At 44.3% G+C, this 25,372-nt stretch overlaps 1 protein-coding gene across 8 annotated transcripts in view; it reads left to right on the forward strand.

Moving 5' to 3' along the window:
* Positions 1–25,372, forward strand: part of PRRC2C (proline rich coiled-coil 2C) — a 66,190-nt gene that overhangs the window by 32,555 nt on the left and 8,263 nt on the right. For 4 of the 8 annotated variants that reach the window (XM_038758079.1, XM_038758085.1, XM_038758081.1 and 1 more), the window contains exons 8-27: positions 283–416; positions 499–589; positions 1,152–1,290; positions 1,978–2,067; positions 3,509–4,190; positions 5,490–5,659; positions 6,228–6,477; positions 7,639–7,852; positions 9,152–11,416; positions 13,140–13,345; positions 15,087–15,241; positions 16,710–17,121; positions 17,283–17,368; positions 18,634–18,822; positions 20,216–20,467; positions 21,340–21,432; positions 22,274–22,475; positions 23,084–23,287; positions 24,371–24,483; positions 24,638–24,774. In XM_038758079.1, the coding sequence (XP_038614007.1) occupies positions 283–416; positions 499–589; positions 1,152–1,290; positions 1,978–2,067; positions 3,509–4,190; positions 5,490–5,659; positions 6,228–6,477; positions 7,639–7,852; positions 9,152–11,416; positions 13,140–13,345; positions 15,087–15,241; positions 16,710–17,121; positions 17,283–17,368; positions 18,634–18,822; positions 20,216–20,467; positions 21,340–21,432; positions 22,274–22,475; positions 23,084–23,287; positions 24,371–24,483; positions 24,638–24,774 (6,084 nt within the window). The remainder of the gene's footprint in view (positions 1–282; positions 417–498; positions 590–1,151; positions 1,291–1,977; positions 2,068–3,508; positions 4,191–5,489; positions 5,660–6,227; positions 6,478–7,638; positions 7,853–9,151; positions 11,417–13,139; positions 13,346–15,086; positions 15,242–16,709; positions 17,122–17,282; positions 17,369–18,633; positions 18,823–20,215; positions 20,468–21,339; positions 21,433–22,273; positions 22,476–23,083; positions 23,288–24,370; positions 24,484–24,637; positions 24,775–25,372) is intronic. The other 4 variants (XM_038758083.1, XM_038758084.1, XM_038758080.1 and 1 more) reach the window with 4 other exon arrangements.

Raw genomic sequence — 25,372 nt, forward strand, 5'->3', positions numbered from 1 at the left:
ATACCACTCTATAATACCCTCTAGACTGTTAGCTTGTGGGCAGGGAACATGTCTACCAACTCTCTTTATGGCGTACTCTCCCAAGCTCTTAGTGCAGTGCTGTGCGCACAGTAAGCACTCAGTAAATCCAATTAATAGTACATGTTTAACACGAAGTCATTCAGTAGCAAAATAGTATTTACACGTTTCATTTTATAACCAATTTGGTTGGAATTGTTTTGTAAAGTTCCGATTTGCTTATCCTCTCTTCTCCCCCCCACCCCCATTTTCTCTTTACTACAGAGGTCCCCGAGGGAGAGGCCCGCCCCCTTCATGGGCCCCTGAGCCCGAGCGTCCCTCGATCCTTAGCGCAACTGAACTCAAGGAGCTTGATAAATTTGATAACCCAGATGTCGACCCTGACGAAGGCTGGGCTGGTAAGAACTGGAATCACGTCTCACTTTTTCAGTCACCAGATGCACTTGAAACATGGATCTGAGTCTTTCCTCCATTCAATAGGAGCCCAGATGGAAGTGGATTATACCGAACAACTGAATTTCAGTGATGATGATGAGCAGGGGGGTAGTCAGAAAGAAAATCGGGATGACGGGTAAGATTGTGGCAGTGGTTTAATTGCAACAAGTAGTAGTAGTATGTTATATCGCATTGGGCGAGCTCAGCAGATAAGTTGATGTATTTGTACACAGAATGACTGGATGCCCCTGGCAATTAATCTTATTGGGCAGACGATTGAAGTTCCTGGCAGGTAGAGCACAGTAAGATAAAACCCTGGGCCTTAAGGTTGCTTTTAGAGGTGGCCCAAGCAGGAGATTAAAAACTGCATCATCCAGCTGCCCTCATTTCTAGGCTGGGTGGAAACTGCATTATTGGGCCCCAAGAGGAATATTGCCTCACTCTTTTTCTTCCAAGGGTGCTGGAATCTTTGACCAAAGGCTGCAAATTTGATAAGTTGGAGCTGGCACCTGCGGCAGAAGGGAGGCCAGGGAGCAGTGCCCGGCCGGGGCTTAAGGTTTTGGGAGCAGGAATGGCTTTGACCCGGCACTTATGAACCTAATTCTGTGGTCTTGACACTGCAAAGAGGGAGAAGGGGGTGAGAGAGATGTCGCTTCCTTGGCTGACCCAACCCTTCCTTTTAACCTTGATATTTTCAGCGAAGAGCAAACTTCAAAGGGCTCTGAAAACTCCGAAGGTCAAAAAGAAAATGAAGGTCCCAGCACCAAACCTCCTCAGACACTTCCACAGCCACCAGTAACCAAAGGACCCTGTGGCAAAGGTCCTCCATTCAGTCAGGTGGGTTTGGATTTCCGGTGTCAGATAACCATTGCAATTGTCTTTGTGTGATAGTTGGTATAGTAAATAGAAACTCTTAAGAAGTTGAGAGTTAACAGAAAGAGGTGGTCAGAATTTGAGGAAGCATAGAATCCAGATTCCAAATCAGTGAGCTTTGGATCCTCCCAGCAATTTCACAACACCATCGTCTTTGACTTCCGTGTTCATGTAAGGATCCAACCCTGTACTTTGAGATGCACTTTTCATCTCCTCAACTTTGCCACCTTTTTGGGAGCAATTGAAAGCAATTTACCATTTTCCCAAGGAACTCCCTGGTAGCTCTTTGATGATTTCCTTAGGACTTGGTATTAGGAAAATCTCACCTGGACTTTGAAGAGAATCCACTTTAATCTTTTGATCTGCAAAGAACAGAAAGGGAGGTCTTTGCTTGTATGGAGTGTACTTTGAGAAGATCTACAAAGCCATTTTCAGAAAAGTGGAAATGTTATAATTTACTTAATACAGCTCGTAGGAGCTCAGCTGTGCTGTCACCATGAGGAAGGCCATATGTTTGTACCCTTGTGCTGTTAACTAAAGCAGTTTCAGAACAGATTTAATAGAAAGTGTGCAAGCATTTAAAAACCTCCTTCTTTGGAAGAAATGTTTCCAGACAGCCAATTAACCACACTTTTTCCTTTTGTGTAATAGGAACACGGGCTCCCCCCAGGACAGTCTCTATTACATGAAAAGAACAATTCCATTCACCTACCACCTCATCCAAAATCTCTTATGCAACAGGTATTGTGGCAAAACACTGGTGCAGGACTTAAGATGGTTAAAGAGAAGAGCAGAGGGAAAGGAGTGTGTAGTTCACATGCTGTTTCTTCAGATCTCATAATGAACACTAGATAAATGTGCATCTGAAGCCACAGCCCTGTCTGGATTTAGAATGCGCTGCAGTGTGTCTTACAGCGTTTTACAAACTCTTGAGACTAATAACCATACCATCTACTTCTCTCTGCTATGGCTTCTTTTCAAGTCTGATGCAATATTAGATAGTCTTTCTCTTTTTCTCTCCTCTTTCCTCCCTGCCCTTTAGCCTCCTGCCTTTTTAGGTGCTATCCCACTCAGCGATGAGAGCTGGTAGGCATATTAATTTGTGATTTTGTAACCTTAGAGCTGGCCCTAGCTACATTACTAAAACTGTTCATCAGTGCCTGTGGCACTTGTTTGGCGCACAGCAGCTTTGAACAATCAGCTAGCATTTGATGTTTTTGATGCTAGCTCTTTTCAGCATTTATACGTGAACATTTCTTCGTGTGGCTCTATGAGCTTCTGACAGGAATCTGAAGATCCGAACCAGTGCCCTGAGCTTTGAATTTTAAGGTGTCACCGTTGATCGTGCATGTAAGATAGCAAAGGCCAGCATGGGACTCAGTCTAACTTTCCCATGTCCCCAAGTAGATTAGTCTCTGATTTTGCCACTGCATTTGTTACTAGCAGCGACTGACACTTAATGCGCTTCTTTGATCTGTCTAGTGATCCTGTCTAAACTTCACAAAAAGAACTGCTCCTTTCTTCATTGCTGCATGACACACCGATTCTCTCTGCTGTTCAGCTAGGCTTTCACCCACGGGGCTTCGTGATCACGAGGCAGCCCTTTTTTTAATGTCCTTTAAACCGTTTCCTCTGTCCCTTTCTTCCTCTCTCCCCTCTCCCCCTCAGCCCCCATTTCATCTCCTCACACACCAGCTGTTTTGTATCCAGTTGTCTTCCAATCTCTTGCTTCACGTAGTAAGTGGGTAAAGGTGAGTGTAGGTTCAGAGATCATTTAAATTCAGTCTTTTTCCTTGAGTTTGGAGAAGAAAGGCCTTCCTTGGATCCATGGGGCAACATTACCTTCGGGTTTCCATCCAGCCTTCGAGTATATATGTCTTCTTCAAAATGTCTGGCTTTTCTTGTGTCTTCTATCTTATAACTTTGTGAACTTAGAGGGCAGTTATGTATGCCCCTGATGTAAAATGGCTCCTGATGCTCATTTAATAAAAATTAGAGCTTTGGGGATTTGCTCTATGCTATAGCAGAACACTTTCTTCCACATGTCTAGTTTTTGAATTTTTTTTTTTTTACTTGCTTAGGGCACATGTTTGGGTTAGGAAGCTCACTTTCTGTCACATTGGTGTGGTCTTTTTCTTTCTTGGAAAACACAGTTCACTGAGATTCTTCATCTCTTTTGCAGCATCCACCTCCAGATCGCCAGGCAGGTCCTGGAAGACAGGGTCCCTTTCCCCCTAAGCAGCCGGTTCCTGATGAGGATGAAGTTTGGAAACAAAGACGAAGGCAGCAGTCAGAAGTCTCCGCTGCAGTGGAGCGTGCCCGGAAGCGGCGAGAAGAGGAGGAACGGAGAATGGAAGAGCAAAGAAAGGCCGCTTGTGCAGAGAAGCTGAAACGGTTAAATGAGAAATACGGCATTGTAGAAAAACAACCCTCTCCAGAGGAGGTCAGGGAGAGGGAGCGGGAAAAGGAACGAGAGCGAGAAAAGGAACGGGAGAAGGAACGCGAGCGCGAGAGGGAGAAGGAACGGGAGCGAGAAAAGGAGAGAGAACGAGAGCGGGAAAAGGAGCGTGAACTAGAAAGGCAGCGGGAAAAGGAGAAGGAACTCGAGAAGGAGAGGGAACTGGAGCGGCAGCGGGAAAAGGAGAGAGAACTGGAGCAGCAGCGAGAAAAGGAAAGAGAACTGGAGAAAGAGCATGAAAAGGCGCGGGAACAGGAGAGGGAGCGCCAAAGGGAAGAAGAGTGTGAAAGGGAGCGTGAAAAAGAACAAGAAAAAGTGGAAGTCAAGTTAGAGCCCAAAGAACCTGTGATAGAACCTGTAATAGAGAAACAAGAAAATGAAAGCAGCAATAATAAAGAAACCAGAGGTATGTATACTTCAGTAGTAAGATACCCATTTGTGGATTGTATCACTAGAGGTGTGTCATGCTTGGAGGTCTTTATGAGCTCTTCTCTCCAAGATGATTTACAGGAAACATCCAGTTATGTTTTGAATGTTGATAAAGCTTGACTTGATTGGAATTTAGTTATACTGGTGGCAAGTTGCTCGTTTTTTTTATATACTATTTGCTGAACACTTACTATGTGTCAGGCACTGTACTGAGCACTGGTGAAGATGCAACGTAATCAGGTTGGACACAGTCCACATGGTGCTCAGTCTTAATTATCATTTTACAGATGAGGTAACTGAGGCACAAAGAAATGAAGTGACTTGCCTGAAGTCATTCATTCATTCAATCGTATTTATTGGGCGCTTACTGTGGGCAGAGCACTGTACTAAGTGCTTGGAAAGTACAATTTGGCAACCGATAGAGACAGTCCCTACACAACAACGGGCTCACACAGGAGACAAGTGGCAGAGCTGATATTAGAACCCAGGTCCTTCTGACTACTAGAGAAGCAGCGTGGCTCAGTGGAAAGAGCCCAGGCTTTGGAGTCAGAGGTCATGGGTTCAAATCCCAGCTCCACCAGTTGTCAGCTGTGTGACTTTGGGCAAGTCACTTAACTTCTCTGGGCCCCAGTTCCCTCATCTGTAAAATGGGGATAAAGACTGTGAGCCCCCCTTGGGACAACCTGATCACCTTGTAACTTCCCCAGGGCTTAGGACAGTGCTTTGCACATAGTAAGCACTTAGTAAATGCCACTATTATTATTACCAGGCCCATTCTATATCCATCAGTCCATGCTCCTTCTCCTAAACATCTTGTCACCATAACAATTTTGCACAATCATAGATGTTTGTCATGCTTTGTCCTTAAGGTGCTCAATCCCAATTCATTTGACTTTTCCATATGAGTATCTAGTAATAATTTGTAGTCTGCCTCAAATGTCCATAAAGTTCATTTGAGACTGCCTCTTCTTGTTTTTGGCTCAGGCCAAAAAGTGGCATTTGATCTGAGAGTTTTAGTTGAAGAAAACTCAAGTGGAAATTCATGTTAAGGGAATTTATGGCAGTCTCTTGTAATACTCCGAAAAAGCTGTTGTGATTCAAACCATCGAGCTAGATTATATTCATGTGAATTTTGAAATATCTATGTAACCATTACTTTTAGAGTCGTCTTTTTTGTTAACTGAGTCTTGTATATTTTTATGCAGTCGTTCAAGGTATTTCACAACTCTCCCAAGAGGAGGACTGAAACATTACTTTCAACCTTTTATTTTACCAGAGGAGCAGCCAGCCTTCACTAGGCAAGACAGTAATCGGAGTGAGAAAGAGAGCACACAGGCGGTTCATGAAACAGAACCAGATTCAGGGTCTCTGCCTCGCCCTGCTGTCTCATCAGGTTACTCCAAACAGTTTCAGAAGTCACTACCACCACGGTTCCAGAGGCAGCAGGTAAACGGTTTGAATTCATTGTGACTCTGATGTTTTCATCCAGGAGGTTGTGCAGATTTATGTCCCTGGAACCAGGAAGTTCCATAAACCCAACAGAGGCCCGTGGAATTCCAGAGTTGAATATAAACCTCTCCTAAAATAGAATCAAGTTTACTTTGGGCAAACTGGCCCGTAGCATGGGGGTTGTTAAGGTGTTAGAAGAAGTCACATAACCCTTGAAGTCCTAAACCATAGATTACAGACTGTGCTTACCAAAATTAGCTTTTTTGTCTGATGGCTTTTCAGTTATCTGATCTTTTTCATTTCCTTTACTCTGCCCTTCATGTCTATCCCTTCCCTAATGTTACTTTCTATTCATCTCACTGTCCCTAACCCAACCCCTTCATTATTATTATAGCTCACTGGGACATTTTTCTGATTTTACATGCGCAGGGGCCACATGTGACAAAGCCAGATGCCCTAGTTAGGCTATTGGGTCCAACGATCCAAATTTGGGGGCACTTTGAAGAAATTAATTACCAGTGTGGGATGTAGTGTGATGTATTGATGGAAGCTCTTTGCTGTCCAGGAGCAGATGAAACAACAACAGTGGCAACAGCAACAACAGCAAGGCGTACTTCCACCGGCTGCTCCTTCCCAGCCGTCCACTGGGGCCGTCCCTCCTCCCCCGCACAGGCCTCTCTACCAGCCAATGCAACCCCACCCTCAACATTTGGCGTCCATGGGCTTCGATCCTCGGTGGCTTATGATGCAGTCTTACATGGACCCGCGAATGATGTCTGGACGACCTGCCATGGACCTTCCGCCCATGCACCCTGGTAAGGCTGTTCTGTTCACGGGCTTGTGCTCTAGTTTGATTGTAGGCAAGCAGAACACTCAGTAGTCTTGGAATGAAATGAAACGGGCATGACTCATCACAGATGGCAAATCAGAGGCATAAAATGGAATGTGAATGACTACTTAAGTGGAGCAGTCCCACTAATGTAACCAAAACTGCTTATTGGTTCTTTGGGAGTGTCTCCCGTGCATACTTTAACCACTGCTGGAAGTGACGATAGCCAGGCACCGAAGACCCCAGGCTCATGGCCCAGGGCCTCGGAACTGACCAAAATGGGAGAGGCGAGGCTGTTGGTGACCAGAGATGATGGTGATAATTGTGAAACTTAAGCGCTTGCTATGTGGCAGGCATGTTACCAAGCCCTGGGGCAGATTCAGGGTGTTCAGGTCAAACACAGTCCTGGTCCCACATGGTGCTCACAGTCTAGGAGGGAGAGCAGGTATTAAATCCTCATTTTAAAGATGAGGAAATTGAAGCCTGGAGAAGGTAGGTGACTTGCCAGTGCCTCACAGCAGGCAGGCGGCAGAGTGATATTAGAACTCAATAGTCCTTTGTCTCCCAGGCCTATACCCTTTCCACTAAGTCACGCAGATAGCAGAAATTGGAGATTGGCCACCTATTCTGGAAGTCTTAATGGTGGAGCCAAGATCCTCCCAGTTCCAGCAGTGCCTCTAACACAAGAGAATGTTGCAAGTCGCATACCTATTGGATTCATTCTGACAATGGTTTCTTTTCTTCCCTGTCTGCCAACATTGCCAGATATGTGGCTTTGTGGTTACTTTTCACCCTGATTCCTCTATGGCCTTTCTGTTCTTTCAAAGTGATGTAGGTTATTTTGCCAAATTTTAAAATTCAGCCGTTAATAAAATGAATTGGTAGTAGCTGAAATTCATATTTCATCGATAGTCATCTCAGATCACATTCTTGGGTGAAGAAGTTGATCCTCTTAGTTTCTGCAATTTCACAAATGTTTGTGGGACTATCATGCCTACTGTACGGGGATCTTTTTGGCCATCCCGAAATGTTCAAATTATTTAATGGTGGTTGAGGGGGGCGGGGCAGGTGGTTTGATGCCTAAGAAAAGCATAATTCATTAGTGATTAACTTTTAATCCCTCTCTGTGCCAATTTTTTCACCAAAGGAATGATGCCACCTAAGCCACTAATAAGAAGAGATCAGATGGAAGCGTCTCCAGCTAGTTCAGAATCTTTTGAACATATTACTCGGTCTGCAAGAGATCATGCTGTCTCCCTTAGTGAACCTCGTATGATGTGGGGGTCAGAGCCCTATCCCCACGCCGAGCCTCAACAGGCGAATACTCCTCCCAAAGTGACCGAAGAACCCGAAAACCTCAGGTAATTTTTGAGAGGAAAAGGGACTGTAGTGAGTCAGGTGATGACTGATCTCACTGTAATCCTACCCTCTGCTGATGGTCTGATTACCTAAAGATGGCCCTGGAGGAGACATGAATTCTCTAGTGCAGAGGTCAGCGACTTTTTATTGTGCTGAAGGGCCATAGCCGGTTAGGTCATGCAGCTTCCTTGAAGGCATGGCCCCCTCCAAAGCAAGTAGCTCTGTCCCATCCTCTGCATCTGAGCCCCGGTCCGTCCTTTCCCTGACCCACGTGATTATCTTCGTCCCTTTCCCCAATCCCTCTGTGTCGGCAGCTGCCCGAGGGGATGTGTCCTGGGAGTAGCGTGGAAGGGGAGGAAGGAAAGTGGGGAAAGATGAAGGGAGGCTCTGTCGTTTTAGATGAGCAGCGGGTTTTGCCGGAGCGAGATGTCTCGGGCTTGTTATAGCTGCGGCCCAGAGGGTGGGGTCTTGCAGCCAGCCAGGGACACAGCTTTGCCCTCCAAAGTGCTCCCTCAATACGTGTTGGGAATAGTAATAATATTAAGTACTTGCTGTGTGCACAGCCCTTTACAAAGAGCTCGGAGAAAATACACAGATGGGAATTAGACAAGGTCCCTGTCCTTCAGGTAGCTCTCAATCCAAGAGAGCCAGAGACTTAGGACGGCCTGCTCATCTGCTAGCTTTGCCCAAACGGTTGGCCCACCCCACATTTGGCTTGCAGAAGAGCCGTAGGCTATATGTAGCCCCCTACTCTAGCAGATCAGCCTCTGCAAATAATATGGGGAATCACTTAGCCTGACTATAAAACAGCTATTAGCTTTGCTGCTTGCAGCAACCTCAGTATTCCCTTTCTCCCAGCCCGAGGAGAGGATTTATCTCAAATGATTATCGAGGCTTAAGCTTTCCCACTCTAGTGGCTTTTTATGCTTTCATTTTGGAGCTGTGTGCTCCAGGAACATTGTCAAGTTTCCAACCCTTGACAGCAGCAGTTGGCTTTCTTGGCTCAGCATCCTGAAGAAATGAACCTTTGTGATTAGTTTAAAGCAAACTGCACTGCATATACTAACTTTTAAACAGATTTCTCCTCCATCAGCCCAGGAGATGTCAGGGTTTTTTGTTAGAATCAGTAATCTGTATGAAGTTTTTTTTTCTTTAATGGGCTAATTTTCTTTAATGGGCTATAATGTCCTTTATATTTACTTCCTGACCATTTTTTGAGTGGGGAATAAGGTGTACATACGGTGGGGAATAGGGGAAAGGCTTAACACGGTACCACTGTGTTTGAACTCTTTTTATCCTAGACCCGAAGCTCCTTTGGAGCAAGAAGTCATCTCCACTGCTTATCCTGTAGAACGCAATCAGCTGGACTCTCATCCAAAGACGGAATTTTTCAGAGAAACTGGTGAAGCCGAGGTACAGAAGCTTCCAAGCAGGTCTTTGGAAGAAGTTCGACCTCACCATACTGAACTAACCAACCAAGCTCCTACTCTTGAGGCAGCTGATCAGAATATTGCACCCAGCTCTCAGGAAGAGCCAGTGCTAATTGGAGAAAGCCAGTCTGTCCAGAAGAGAAGCATTTCCCATGGCCCTAGCCATCCTGTCAAAGCAGAGGAGCCAAGAAATGAGACATCGGCTAACATTCCCAAAGTAAATAGCAGATGTGTGGATACAAAAGAACCAGCTGAAAGACATGAGGATAAACCAAAAAGAGAAGGTTTCACAAGATCTTGTGAAGGACCAAAATTAGACAGACCTTACAAGTCCAAGTCTGAAACTCGTTGGGGCCCAAGACCAGGCTCTAGCAGGAGGGAGGAAGGGATCGATAGACCAATCAGAAGGTCCGGGCCTATTAAGAAACCCGTACTTCGAGACATGAAAGAAGAACGGGAGCAAAGGAAGGAAAAAGAGGGAGAAAAGGGAGAAAAAACAATTGAGAAAGTGGTGAAACCTGAAAAGATTGAGAAGAAGGAACCGCCGCCTCCAGCTCCAGCTCAGATTGCACCTCAGCCCCTTCCTCCACCTCCCAAACCAGAGCCAGAAAAACCTGCCTCTGACACTTCAAATGTGGCTAAAAAGCCACCCTTGGATACTGATAAGCCTTTAGAAGCCCCAGAGAGCGTTCAGGTCGAGACTGCGGTTAAGCCTGCAAGTCAGCAACCTGCTCCCCCTCCCGCACCCAAGGAAGAGAAGCAACCGGAAAGAGTAATCAGCAAAGATCACGTTTTTGAGCGTCCTCGCCCAGATTCAAGGCCAATTAGAAAAGAGTCGACTTTACCCCCCAGAACTTACTGGAAAGATTCTCGAGAGAGAGATTGGTTCCCTGATCAGGGATACAGAGGCAGAGGCCGAGGAGAATATTACTCCAGGGGTCGTAGTTATAGAGGCTCTTACGGGGGCCGTGGGCGGGGTGGTAGGGGCCAAAGCCGAGATTATCCTAACTACAGAGACCCTAAGCCAAGAACGGAGCATCTGCCTTCTGGAGCCCTCCGGCAGCGAGAAGAGAGCGAAACTCGGAGCGAGAGCTCTGATTTTGAAATAGTCCCCAAAAGACGGCGACAGCGGGGTTCGGAGACCGACTCGGACAGTGAAGTCCACGAAAGCGCAAGCGACACCCTCCTCTCGGACAAAGACAGCCTGAGCAAAGGCAAACACCCAAAGAGAGAAGAAAGGCCAGAGAACAAAAGGCCGCCCAAGCCCCTGCTCTCCTTCAAACCGGAGAACAGCATCAGAGTAGATGGCCGGCCCCTAGAGAAGCCCTACGGAAGAGAGGATGATACTAAGCCCAAGCCTGGCTTCCTGCCTAAAGGAGAACCCTCCAGGCGAGGAAGAGGGGCTCCCGGCATGTTCAGGCGGGGCGGAAGGGACCCCAGCGGCCGCCCACCCCGGCCCTCCACCATCCGGAGGCCAGCCTACAGAGATGCTCAGTGGACTCCGAGGCAAGCGGAGACTCCTAAACCGGAGGACGGAGAGCCTCCAAGAAGGCAGGAGCCATTTGTCCCCGGACCAGCCGACAAAAGACCCCCAAAATTTGAGCGGAAATTCGATCCAACCCGAGAGAGGCCGCGAAGGCAGCGGCCCGCCCGACCGCCAAGGCAGGATAAGCCCCCACGATTTAGACGACTCAAGGAGAGAGAGGCGGCTTCCAAGATAAACGACGTGGCCCCGGCCTCTGCCACGAGCGGCACCGTGAATAACGTGGCCCAGGAACAGGCCAACGCTGCCGCGGACGTTTCGGGCACCAAGACCCCTGACCTATCCAATCAGAACTCTTCGGATCAGGCCAACGAAGAGTGGGAGACAGCTTCTGAGAGCAGCGACTTCAACGAGAGACGTGAGCGCGATGAAAAGAAAAATGCCGATCTGAGCGCCCAGGCAGCTGCCAAGGCAGGAGAGAATGCTCTACCCCCCAAAAGGGAAATAGCCAAGAGAAGCTTTTCCAGTCAGCGACCTGGAGTAGATCGCCAGAATCGCCGGGGCAACGGCGGTCCACCCAAGTCGGGAAGAAACTTCTCTGGCCCCCGGAGTGAAAGGCGTAACGGTCCTTCTTTGAGAAGTGGGAAGAGAGGGTGAGTGGTGATTTTGAAATTTTGGGCCCCAACGCAACAACTGTGTCTACCAGTAAAATCTAGGTCTTGTTGAATTAGCTTTTCCTGGGCATTCGATTGCCTCTTTATTAGAGGATTGTGTGTCTCTGTGTGGATGTACTTAAAGTCAACTACTTAGTATTTTTATAAAATAAAGGCAATAATAATAGTATTGGCGAAAAGTGCCAAGTAGGCAAAGGTGTTTTCCAAAGTCACTATAAATGCCTTTTTCCTTTTCAAAAAACACCATATTCATGCTAAGATCTAGTTTGGATTCAAAAAGTCTGACAGTGGTGCTGCACCTTTCACTAACCTTGCCATACCTGCCCTCCTACCTTCCCCTTCCAACTCTATTTCTCAGCAGTCCTTTCCAGATAGTGAGCCTGGATAATTTGCATCCCATAGGTCAGCGTTGTGGTCGTCTGTTTTGGATGATATTTAAATATGGAAACCCATTGCCAATTAGATTCATCGTGTAGCTCCTCAAGTGAGCTCACATGAATCCTTCCAATAGATAAATGGTTTTTTCATCGCCACTCTAAAGATGTGCTTTAATCTTGTCTTTCTTTCCTAATCTTTCAATTAGTTGTATTTATTGAGAACTTAAAGCGTGCAGAGCACTGTACCAAATCCGTGGGAGAATACATTATAACAGTTGGTAGACATGTTCCCTGTGCACAAGGAGTTTACGGTCTAGTACTCCCAGAAATGCAAGAAACAACAGGCTAATAATGGGAAACTAGGAAGAGGTGCCTCCCTTACTAAACTGTCCAAAGCTCTTAGTAAATGTCCAGCGCCGAGTAAGCATTCAATAAATGTCAAAGATTGTTAAATCTTGTACATCAGTGTCATTTTGGAGTCAGTTTGGAGGCCTCAAGTGCTGTTAACGATTTCAGTTCCTTCGAAAAAGCCAGCCCTAGATGATTATCCACCAATTAGAAGTGGTTGTTCAAAATTCCCTTGTGACAGATAGGGAGAGTGCATTTTGGAGTTGTAGAAATAAGCCTTGTGTACATTATTGAAAATACAGAAGCCTGAAAACCATCAATTGTTGTGGAACAGAGAACACTTCTCTGCTGTCCATGTCACCCACAAAAGTGTCTAAGCAAGAGAAGTGTGATGTGACTGCTGATTTGAGTCAGTACCAGAAGTAGAAAATTTGAGGTTTCCTCTTTCATTGTGCCTTAGATCCCTGGTGAAATGCAAGTGAACTATAATGTATAACTGAAGCACAAGAAAGTAAATTGAGTTGGTGCTGGCCATACAGCACTTCACTTCAGTATACAATCTCTGTGGAATGTAAACCATTGTAGATTGTGGTATCTTCAGATAGTCCGTACAGGACAGAACAAAACTATCTCCCTACAGTTAACAGGAAAGAGATGTCTTAAGTGTGTGTGGGCAAGAAGAAATGCAAATAAATTGTAGGGTTTTTTTTCTGGGAGTCATATTGAACAGAAATATGGGGGTCTGTTTGGAAGCAAAATTCCATTACTAAGCAACCATTCTGACAATGTGGCTCTGATCTAATTGTGCATATCTTGGGAAAAGAGAATAGAAGAGTTCAAAAGTGCAGAAGTGTTGCACTCTTCTTCCCCCTCCCCCCCTTTTTTTAAACCTAGTATTTCCTGAAATGGTTTCTTTTTTACTTATTTCAGGCTGTGAAACGGGATTTGTTTTGTCTGAATACTTTTGTCATTTGTAGGCCATTCGAAGACCAAACAGGTGGTAATGCAAGTGTTGATCCAGTCAATGGCAGCTCAGTGAATCAAGAGGGGGGACCTAATGGCATGGGACAGAAGAATTCTAAGGAGGCTGGTGGAAAAAAAAGAGAAGACCCTAAACCAGGTCCAAAGAAGCCTAAAGAGAAAGTGGATGCCCTGTCCCAGTTTGACCTCAACAACTATGCAAGTATGTACTGTTAGATGAATTTGTTGACAGATTGGCTGGAACAACAGAGCCATGCCTCACACATGCTGTTGTCAAACAATAAATAGTGCAGGACATGTATCCCCAGGCTGTATGGATTGTGTGGTTGAAGCCTACTGGTGTTTCTTTAATCCCCACACTTGGAGAAAGGTGGGGAATGAACCCAAAGAGTGACCAGGAGATTGAATAATAATAATAATAATGGCATTTGTTAAGCGCCTACTATGTGCAAAGCACTGTTTTAAGCGCTGGGGGGGATACAAGTTGATCAGGTTGTCCCACGAGGGGCACACAGTCATCCTCCCCATTATACAGATGAGGTAACTGAGGCTCCGAGAAGTTGTGACTTGCCCGTCACACAGCAGACATGTGGCGGAGCCAGGATTCGAACCCATGACCTCTGACTCCAAAGCCCGGGCTTTTTCCACTGACCCACCGCTGCTTCCCTGAATGGAATGAAAGGCTGGGAGAATAGGGTACAGGAGAAATCTGGGGTGTGGGAAAGAATAAAAGTATAAAAGAATTAATAATAATAAAAGAATAAAAGGCCTCAAGGAAGAGCAGAAAGGTGGGTTAGGCTGAATTCAGGACTCTGCCCAAGGTATTGGGCAGAAAGGGATTCGAGAAAGGAAGAGAAGAGTATAAGCCTTTTTGAAAAAGGAATAGTGGGGTAAAGAAGGAAAAATTTAGGCTGAAATAACCGGGAAAAGAGTACTTAAAAGAGAAGCAGTGTGGTCTCGTGCAAAAGAACAGTGGCCTGGAACTGTGGTCTAGTGCAAAAGAGCAGTGGCCTGGAACTCAAGAGATTTAGGTTCTAATTCAGGCTCTGCCACATGTCTGCCCTGTGACCTTGGGCAAGTCACTTAACTTTTCTGGTCCTCAGTTACTTCATCTGTAAAAGAGATTAAACCTATGAGCCTATGAGCCCCATGTGGGGGCGTGGACCATGTCCAACCTGATTATGTTGTGTCTGCCCCTTAGTACAGTGCCTGGCATGTAAGACTGTTGGGTAGGGACCGTCTCTATATGTTGCCAACTTGTACTTCCCAAGCACTTAGTACAGTGTTCTGTGCACACAGTAAGTGCTTAATAAATACGATTGAATGAATGAATGTAAGGCTTAACAAATACTATTTGAAAAACAAAACAACAACAGAAAAGAGGCCATGTGGCACTGCAGGATTGTTTCTGGTCCTAAAAGCAAATTGCGTGTAAGTATGCTTCAGATGGCAGTAACTGACTTCAGGGGAATGTTGAAAGTGGAGTTTGCATTTTTAAATCCCAAATTAAATTGTATATGTTAAATTCCCAGACATTTTGAAACTCTTGGCCAAGGCATTAGACATAGACACATGTCATGGGGTGAGTTTAGTACTTATTTTTTGTGCTTAATCCTAATTTAGGTGATTGGAGTATCCATTAAAGAACATGGTGTGTTTCCACCTTTGAATACTTTGCAATCTAATAAGACAGACAACAAATGGTCAATATAGAGACAAATAGTATAAGAGTTCAGTCTTTGGGCTCCTTGAGGGCAGGAAATATGTCTACCAACTCTTGTTGTATTGTACTTTCCAGAGAGTGTTCAGTGTTTTTCACACAGTAAGCATTCTGTGAATGCCACTGATTCATTGACCATAAATTCATGTTATGAAATTGGAGTGTTCTTATTTCCTTCGTAACTAAAGACAAAGAATGTCATGAGTCCTCTTTTTGTTTACAGGTGTTGTAATCATTGATGACCATCCTGAAGTGACAGTAGTTGAAGATCCCCAGTCAAACTTGAATGATGATGGCTTTACTGAAGTTGTATCCAAAAAGCAACAGAAACGCTTGCAGGATGAAGAGCGCAGAAAGAAAGAAGAACAAACTGTGCAGGTCTAAAAGTGTTTTTTAACTTATAAAAAACTTGATGTTGTGAAGAGCTTGCAGTGACCCAAGCACTGTGCTACAATATGAGCATGGTACAAGATGAGCATTGTTGAACACAGCCTGAAAGGGAAGGGAGCAAGTATATTAATCCCCAGAAGCAAAGAGGGATAATGTGTCCTGCCCATGGTCACATAGCAGGCCAATTGCAGAGCTGGGACTAGACATCCTTTCATGTAATCAGTGGTGATGGAATTGTGCAGACCTGCCAAACCAAGGTGCATAAAGTTTTGACCATTAAAGTGTTAAAAATAGCTTCTCAAACTACAAACTTAAACTAAATTCAGCTTGAGGTTAATTGTGGTGGCAGGGAGAGGACATAAAGAGTCAGCCACTTTTTCAGCATTTACTCAAGTCACTGTAAGCAGGCTCTGCTCTAGGTGCCTCTAATCAAAAAACATTAAGGGAACAATGGATCCAAAGGAAAACCAGTGGTGTAGATGCAGGATTTTTCCCGAGCCCCTGCTAAGTCTGGCCTTGGAGCATGTACCCCTAGCTTCAGACAGCTATGTGGTGGAGTTAGGAGTCTTTCTCCCCCCGGGGAGTTGAAAGGGAAAAGAACAGGAATATGGAGTGCCATAAAGTGAGTGAAATGAGCAGGAGAAAAGTTAATAAAGGGGGCGGAGGTTTAGAAATAGAAGAGTCCAAATCTCTCCTTCCACTTAAAACAACATCAAAAAAGTAAAAAAAATAAAGAAATCCCAAGAGCTTCAGGTTCTGACCCTTCTTCCCCCCACCTCCTTTTCCCAATGACTCAGTAAAGGTTTCACAAGACTTAGGTCTCACCTGAGGCTATACTGCTCCAGTCTGGGTGATTGTAGGCCACTGGTTCCCAGAAGTCTATTGTTATTTAATTTGGATAATAATAATAATGGTATTAAGCGCTTACTGTGTGCCAAGCACTGTTCATAGTGCTGGAGGTAGTACAAGGTAGTCAGGTTGTCCCATGGGGGGCTCACAGTCTTCATCCCCATTTTACAGATGAGGGAACTGAGGCACAGAGAAATTAAGTGACTTGCTCAAAGTCACACAGCTGATAAGTGATAGAGCCAGGATTAGAACCCATGACCTCTGACTCCCAAGCCTGGGCTCTTTCCACTAAGCCACGCTGCTTCTCAGCTTAAGAACCTCAGTTAAAGATGGTCTGCTTTGGTGGACCCAGGGTTCTCCAGTTAGTTTTTTTTTTTTTTTAAGGGACGTCTTCCATTTTGATTTCTCCGTTTCCAAAATCGCTTCACGTTATTTTGCAAAATAACGTATATGTCTTAAGTAAAGACTTAACGTTTGAATTCAAACACCTTTTGGCTGAGATCTGTGATAGCTATATTAGGCATGGCACTAACACACTGGGAACTTGAACTTCACCTACCTTCAACCACCAAGTTGCAAACTCTGTATTCTTCTGACTTGGTTCAAGGTGTGGACCAAAAAGAGTTCGAACGAGAAAGGAAGAAGCCAGAATTCTAAACTTCCGCCCCGATTTGCCAAAAAGCAACAGCAAGTTGCGGTAGTCCAGCAGGCCCAGGTGCCAGCCCCAGTACCAGCCCCAGTAGCAGCCCCGGCTCCAGCATCAGCTCCCGCCGCACAGACCGCGGCCCAGCCTCAGTCACAGACCCCAACGCCGACGCCGACACCGACTCCGAGCCAACCGCAGACTGCGGTTCAGCCGCAAGGCCAGACAACAAATGCCACAGACACAACAAATGGTACGGATTACGTGGCCACGGGAAAGCCCTCACAGAATGTGCCTTCTCAAGGCACTCTAGGAGCGGAATTGTGGGATAATAAGGTAGCCCCTACAGCAGTCCTGAACGACATCTCCAAGAAATGTAAGTCACTTTTTGAAACTGTGGGGAGTGGGGAGTGCGTGTTAGTGCACTGTCGAAAATCAGCAAACTTTTGATTGGAGACACAAACCCCCAAATTGGTCAGTCGGTATATTGGATCATTTAAGAATCACAGCTCATACCTTGTTCCTTGTGGTTTGCAGTGGGACTGATTAGTCCTCCACAGCCACCTCCAGTCAGTGCGTGGAATAAGCCGTTAACATCTTTCGGCCCTGCTGCACCCCCAGAGGTAAGAGGTTTTTTGGTTTGGTGTTTTTTGTTTTGGTGTTCTTTTTTTACTCTCAAGTTTTGTGATATGGACCTGTGAAATGACTTGATTTTTCTCACACTTATTCTCTGTTTCAACCAGAAAGCTTTAGGTGGCAATGGGAATTGCCTGCCTCTTCCCTTTTAAGTTCTCACCTTTAGAGATATTAGTCATATTCTTGGGCTGATTTTCTAAAAGTCATTGCAGCAGAGCGAAAGACTTAAACACCTCAGGTGCTCGTGGCAGACTTCGGTATGATCCTGCTGGCCCCTTTGTGACCCAGATGCAGTAATAGGTCACATAATCACAGGGCTTGAGACAGCTTTAAAGTTATTGAGTCTGCCCTTCTGGGGCGAAAGCACCTGTTTTTAAAAGTTGAGAGAAGATTTCTTGACTTCCTTTTATCAACCATTCCAGTGTTTAACAAACTTCACTGTTAAAAATATTCAAATAACTAACCCAACTTTGCTGGACGTTGAACCCATTTTCTCTAATTCACTGCTTTTGACCATCTGGACTGCTTGACTGAGCATGGTGCTTTGCACATAGTAAGCACTTAATAAATGCCATCATTATTATTATTGTGGACTGAAAATTAGTTTTTCACCTATCAGCTTTCTCTTTAGGTTTTAAATAATTCTCCAAGGGGAGTATGTCACTATATATATATATATATATATATATATATATATATATGCATATACACACACCACACACAGATATATATATATACCCTCAAAGAAATCAGTTAACTTGAATTAAGTAGAACCAGTAACTTTTCATTAGCCAGTTATTAGGGTGTTGGAGTGGTCTAACTATATAATTTAAGGGGCATTTAAATTCAGGTAGAAGCCTGGTTTAAATTTGTGAGGTTGCTTTAATACTTGCCACATTTAGGCCATTTTTTATTATTATTTTGTGCAGGGGGAGGATATGAGGGCAGAGGGAGGCAAAGCTATTCATGTAATGTGCAAGAAGCAAAGCAGATGCCCAGTATCACTCCTTCCTGTTGGCTCTTATCATATGGCTCAGTCATAAATCCAAACTGTAGCAATATCCAAGCCTTGGTTTTGAGGTGCAGACATGAGATAAGCAAATCCTGGCAATGGATGCAGAAATTGCATATTTCCTTAAGGAAGAAGGGCAGGTTTAACCTTTTTCTTCCCTAAATTCATTTCCTCATTTTTGGGGTGTTTAACAGTAATGTTCTGGTGGTCTAGTAATATGGATATTTGTAATCTTGGTAGGGAGCAAAGAATGGACAGGAAAGCTCAGTTGAACTTGGAATTGAAACAATCCAGTTTGGTGCCCCAGCCTCAAATGGAAGTGAAAATGAAACTGCTCCTGTGCTGTCTGAAAAATCAACTGACAAATTGCCTGAGCCTAAAGAGCAGCGGCAGAAGCAGCCCCGTGCCGGGCCCATCAAAGCTCAAAAGGTAAAATAAACTTACCTGAATCGTCATGTGAGAATATCATCAAACAGTTGTACTTAGTGAGCACTTTGGCCAGAGCATTGTGTACTTAGGAGAGTAGCCCCTCCAGGGGCAAGGGACTATATCTTATTCCCAACTGTATATTATCCCCCAGAACTTTGTGTAGCACTCTGCATACAATAAGTGCTTAATAAATACTATTACTACTAATGCTAGAATAATAGAATTTCTAAAATAATAGTGATACTTGTTAAGCACTTTGTGCCAAGCACTGTAGTAAGTGCTGGGTCAGGTAAATACTAATCAGGTTGGACACAGGCTCAGAGTTTAGTTTGGGAAGAACATAACGGGAAAGGAGAGCAGGTGATTGATCCCACTTTACGGATGAGGAAGCCATGGCAGAGATAGAGAAGTTGTGACAAACATCAAGAGTTATAGATAGCAGGAATAAGAGGGAATCCAGCTCCTTTTAAAAAAAAAAAAATAGATCTTAAATTGTGTTCAGAGGAAAATCATCAGTGTCTTCAGGAATGTAAGTATCACTATTATTATCATCAAGTCGTTTCCGAGTCATAGTGACTCCATGGATATACTTTCTCCAGAACATCCTGTCTTCTGCCATAACCCGCAACCTTTCTAACGGTTCTTCCGTTATCGTCGTTATGGTCTCTGTTCATCTAGCTGCTGCTCTGCCTCTTCTACATTTTCCCTGGACTTTTCCTAGCATTAGTGTCTTCTCCAGAGAATTACTCCAGAGTATCACTGCTGTTCTATATATTTGTGGCACAGGAATGAGAATCCAGGTTAAGCTCCCTCAGTTGAAGTATGATCTCTGACTCATAAAGTGGATTTTACATACTGTAAGACATGCGTAAAGGCATTTATGCTGGCTATTTCAGTGAAGGTTACAGTAGATATCCATTATAGTAAGAGGTTTTTCAAATGAGTCGGAGTTCTTTAAAGATTCCTGATTTGTTCTTTTTTAATCAGTTTACAATAGAGGGCAGGGTAAGTTTTAGCAACTCCCCATTTCTTCCTCTCTTTCTCCTCTTCTTCTTTCCCCCACTTTCCCCCTCGACCCCGCAGCCCCCCCAAAAATAATTGATTTAAAGAAGTCCAGCCTTTCAGGTGGCTTGAGTCCCAGAAATCTAACAGTGGGCTCTAGATCCTATGTTTTCATTACCTTCGGGTATTATCAGAAAAAATAGGCATTTAGAATAGCCGAAGGGAATCGCAAAGGCAGATTTTGAAATGTCCGTAGTAGAATATCTTTGAAACAGCCATGCAAGAGAGAGTGAGCGTGCCAACTTGAGTTGGCGGGAATAGGCACTTCTCCTGTAGCGAGAGCTTGTTGTTCCGTCACTGTTGTCCACTCACTATGAAACACTAAACTTAGCTTCCAGAATTGAGTCCAGTAGAGAACAAAGAACATAAGCCCGGTCCCATCGGGAAAGAACGCTCATTAAAAAACCGTAAAGTGAAGGACGTCCAACAGGTGGAGCCCGATGGACAGGAGAAGACCAGCCCTCCCGCTGTCAGAAATGGCAATCCCGTTCCCACGAAGGAAACCAAAGCCGTTTCGGAAATGAGTGCTGAAATTGGAACGATGATATCTGTGTCGGCCCCGGAGTTTGCCACTAATACAAAGGTATGAAAGGTTATTGGAAAAAGCCCCCCAAAAATTGGGAGTTAAAGCTGTATTAGCTAACTCCGACCCTTTGAGGGGTTTCGGCTTGAAATTTATCTCTGCAGATTATTCAGTAGATAATGAAAAGAGTCTGTAATACCTAAGGCAGTTTTAAGTGAATTTTATTTGGTTCGCCCCTCCCCATTCATTCATTCGTTCAATCGCATTTATTGAGCGCTTACTGTGTGCAGAGCACTGTACTAAGCGCTTAAGCCTCCCCAAGGAGGCTTATCACCAAAACTTAAGCCATTTCACACAAGGCTAGTCAAAACCTTCGTTGGTGAGGTAAATTTAGGGCTTTTCTCCTCCATGCAGTAGAGTATTGTTTTCCAGTCTTCAGTCAAGGCCGACTTAACATTTGCCTGTGAAAAGCAAAGCAAAGCACCAACCCACGCCGGTGGGAATGCACAGGTAAAGCAGAAGGAAGAACTGGCAAAGTAATATCTGTTTCCTGTGTGTCCCACAGATTAACTGGAGTTGGAAGCTACAGGTGGCTTCCTCTGTTAATCTGTCCCTTCAGGCACAGGTACAGATTCCTGGACGGGATCGTGGAATGTGCTGAAATACAGGTTCTAATGGGAGTTGAAGAAAAATGTTTTTTATCATTGTCTAGAAAAGAATACAATAACATGTTGGCAGTGGGTTTTGAAGTACTGGTTAAATGGATACACACACCATTGTGTCTCATTAATGAGTTGAAAATTGGAGTCTTGGTATTACACTCAAATCACCTCAGTAGAGTTATTTGTAAAGAAACAAGGCCTGCCTTTTGTATCACCTGGGGATAAAGCTGGTACAATATACTGAGGAACTGTCCTTTCCCTATTTCACAGGAATCGGTAACAGACTACACTTCACCTTCTTCTTCACTGCCCAGCACTGTGGCCACCAGCAATACAAAGATGGAAGAGACTTTGGTGACTAATGTGAGTATATCCCATTCAAGAAGTTCTGTGTAAAATAATCTAAGGCGTCAGACCTTTGGCTCATTACCTCGGCAAGTTTAAGGGGGAAAATTAAACTTGGACCTCCCACAATAGCAATTTTACTCCTCTGATGAAGTGCTGAGAAATCATTTAAGTTTTTAAAAAAATTATCCCTTTTTGAAATCAAATGTCTAGGTCGTGGCTTCCTCTTAGTTATGTGATGTAGTTGAAAAATTAGTTTCGTGTCAAGGCAGAATGGCAAGAAAATCAATCAGTCATATTAATGGAGTGCTTACTGTGTGCAGAGCACTGTACTAAGTGCTAAGTTTTGGATCAGTAGCAGAAAAATTTCATTGAATTGACTTTAAATATTTCTGTGGTTTTGTAGTGATATAATAGTTGGACCATTGCTGTTGTTTGTCCCTTAAAATGGAGAGTGGGGGAGAGAATTCTCACTGGGGTTGAAAGGGTCAGTCAAGAAAGGGTTTGCATTGTGGTTTGCATGGGGATTCCTTGTTGTTTGCAGAACAGGTGGTTGTAATACTATCCAGGTTTGTGTCGATTGGGGGGGTTACACTCCAAGCTTTAGTGTCTGCACAAGGATTTCCATGCAGGTAGGGCCAGGAGTGGGTTATGGGGCCTGGTTTGCCGTGCAGGGTTTGCACTGCTCCTGAGTGTAGCAGAGTGCTGTTTGTGGGAGCTCTGGAGAGCCATGGGCTTTGTTTTCTGCAACCTGGTGTGTCTGTAAAACTAGCAACTACTTAAGAACTTCCTCATTTTAAAGATGGGGGTCATGTTTAAATTTGGTAATAAGTTTACATAAACATTCTTCCTTCTTCAGATGGAATCTGCTCGCAAAGCGTGGGAAAACTCTCCGAATGTGAGGGAAAAGAGTTCCCCAGCAACTTCAACAGCCGCCCCAATTACCAGCGTTGGGGGCAGCAGTTCCAGTGGACCGAACCCTGCCAATTACAACTCTTTCTCTAGTGCATCGATGCCTCCTATTCCTGTGGCTTCAGTCACTCCTACAACTTCATTATCAGGTAGAGGCCTTTCAACTGTATTTTCTTTGAAGGCTTGGAATCACTCAATTCTCTGTGCCTCGTGAAGTTCTGCTAACTGCTCTCACAAGAAATTAGGAAACTGGCCTTCATCACTGTAGTGTCCTGGTTGGATTATTATTATTTCCCCTGGAAGGGGATAATATGTATGCACACCAAGTGAGCTGTCTTCCATCTAGCTGGGTGGCCTGAATCAGTTTGCACAATCTGCTAAAGCCGTCAGGGTAGCTCCAGGGCCATTGTGACCTAGATACACGGGCAGGCACTCTGTTGGTGCTTTTGTGTTTTAGTTTCAGCGATCGAATGGGTGAAGTCCAGCCTTACAGCCCAGTGTAAATCGCCAGATCCGACTGGTGCAAATTTAGCCTAGTCTGGACTGGCCTGGGTTCTGATGACCTCTTAGTGCCCCATTTCCATCCCTCCCATCATCCATTCATTCCCCCGCTTCCCCAAATCAGCAGTGGCCATTGATAAGATGGTTTAATTCCTATCTGGTTACAGTGGAAACAGAATTAAATTTGTTTCAGCCCAAGAGTACTGTTTCTTTTTTTAAGTGTGCTTTATTTCGTTTTCTCCCCGCTGCCATCTAGGAGCTGGTACATACACTACCTCTTCCCTGAGTACTAAGTCTACCACCACTTCGGACCCTCCCAACATTTGTAAAGTGAAACCCCAACAGTTACAGACAAGCAGCCTTCCTTCTGCAAGTCATTTTTCCCAGCTGAGCTGCATGCCCTCCCTTATTGCCCAGCAACAGCAGAGTCCCCAGGTCTATGTATCTCAGTCTGCAGCAGGTAACAGTGTTTCTGAAATTGTGTGGGCTGTTCTGTCAGTTTACTGACTCCTGATTTTGGTGGGGGAAGACTTAAAACACTTAAAAAGTTACAAGATGTAAATCTTAGTACCTGTCTCCCTTGCAAAACTGGAAGCTTCTTGAGCAGGGTTCATGTCCTCTAATTGATTTGAATTAATGTAATCACTTAATACAGCAGTACTCAAATACTGTGGATTGAGGGTGTCTTCACACTGTGAGTTTTGACCACATAGAAATCTCAAAAGTCTGGGGATATCATGGCCTAGTAAATGTACATGTCCCTCTTTTTTAAAAATGGCTTTTCAAGTCCCGGGTGCATATCTTTTGACTGTGTTTAAGCCAAGTGAAAGGAACTCGTATTTGGTGAATGTCACCCATGAAATGTGATCACCAGAAATGACATTTCACAAAATCACTTTATTTTTGGAGGACAGTCCGGTCCAACTTCCATTCCAATTGAAAATTCAGGCTATCTAGGCTGGAGATCCTTTTGGTACTCTTAAGCTTATTAAAGATGTAGGTACAAACATTCTTGAATTTTGTTGGGTATCATGTATAACTTCGGAATTCCAATGAAATCTGGGTTTGCTGCAGAATTTATTTCCCCAAGGTAAACAGAGCTGTCATGGAAAATATTCAGGCTGTCTAGGCTGGAGATCCTTTTGGTACTCTTAAGCTTATTAAAGATGTAGGTACAGACATTTTTGAATTTTGTTGGGTATCATTTATAACTTTGGAATTCCAATGAAATCTGGGTTTGCTGCAGAATTTATTTCCCCAAGGTAAACAGAGCTGTCATGGAAAATATGAAAAGTTGCAGTTGCCAAGAGTGGCCTGCTTGAAATAATAGCCTCTTCAGTATCTCTTAAGTTAGCATCAGATGCCCAAGATTCTAGATGCATTTTCAGTTGTGCTTCTCTGGATTATTCAAGGCAGTATTATGGAAATATATTGGACTTTACTGTTTTCAAGGACCATTGGTTTGACTCTCTCTTAAAAGAGAAATCCCCCCAAAAAATGCCAAAACCAGTCCTGATTCATTTGCTTTTTCCCTGGTTTGCAGCTCAGATCCCAGCTTTCTATATGGACACAAGTCATCTGTTCGGCACTCAGCATGCCCGTCTGGCTCCACCATCCCTGGCTCAGCAACAAGGCTTCCAGCCAGGACTTTCCCAGGTAATTGGAGGTGCCAATGTAGAGTTTCTTTGCCTTTTGACAGTCTAAGCATATTGCCTGGCACTTCCCTGTTCAGTTTGTTTATTGACGGAGTTTTCCTTAGGTATAAGTTGCACTGATTTTTGAAGTTTTCCACTGTTTCAATTCATTGCAGCCCACTTCTGTACAACAGATTCCAATCCCCATCTATGCACCCCTTCAAGGACAGCATCAAGCTCAGCTAAGCTTGGGAGCGGGGCCGGCTGTTTCCCAGGCTCAGGAATTATTCAATTCATCCCTGCAGCCGTATAGGTGAGTATTGCTCTATTTCTGGCTACATGATAACTGAGCAGTTGTGCTAACCCTTCATCTTCATTAAACTAAGAATTGTCCTCCTGAAATGTAGTAAAGTTTATCAAGAATTCAATTTGTGTCTAAAACCTGCATTCTTTTTTTTTTAGTGGTGCTTGAATTTTTTTCTAAATCAATGTTGGCTCATTTTCTTGTTTGAATTCACCCATTAGTGTAATTTAAGTGTTGAATGTGTGGATGTTTTAAAAACCTTTAAAATTTACCATGTCAAACTAATTTTATTTCTTCCAAGGTGATTTGGTTCCCAATTCTTTGCAGATTGCTAATATGTGGTATTGTCTTTTAGTTTTAAGAGAGGATTAGCGAAATCTGCTGATCATTGCATCAATTAAAGGAACTCTTAAGATAATGTAGACAGTCTTGCTTGCGCAAAACTTGCTCCAGCATTCTAACGTTCCAGCACTTTGGTTTCTGGTGGGAGGAGTGAGATCCTAGGAGAGGGGCTCGCCCCTCTGTACTTCCTGCTACCCACTTCTAGCTGACTCCTGGCGACCCCAGAATAATTCTTGGGCTTAAGGGTGATCTAAGGCTATCTCTG

Source organism: Tachyglossus aculeatus, chromosome 16, assembly GCF_015852505.1.
Source record: "Tachyglossus aculeatus isolate mTacAcu1 chromosome 16, mTacAcu1.pri, whole genome shotgun sequence".
Lineage (NCBI taxonomy): Eukaryota > Metazoa > Chordata > Mammalia > Monotremata > Tachyglossidae > Tachyglossus > Tachyglossus aculeatus.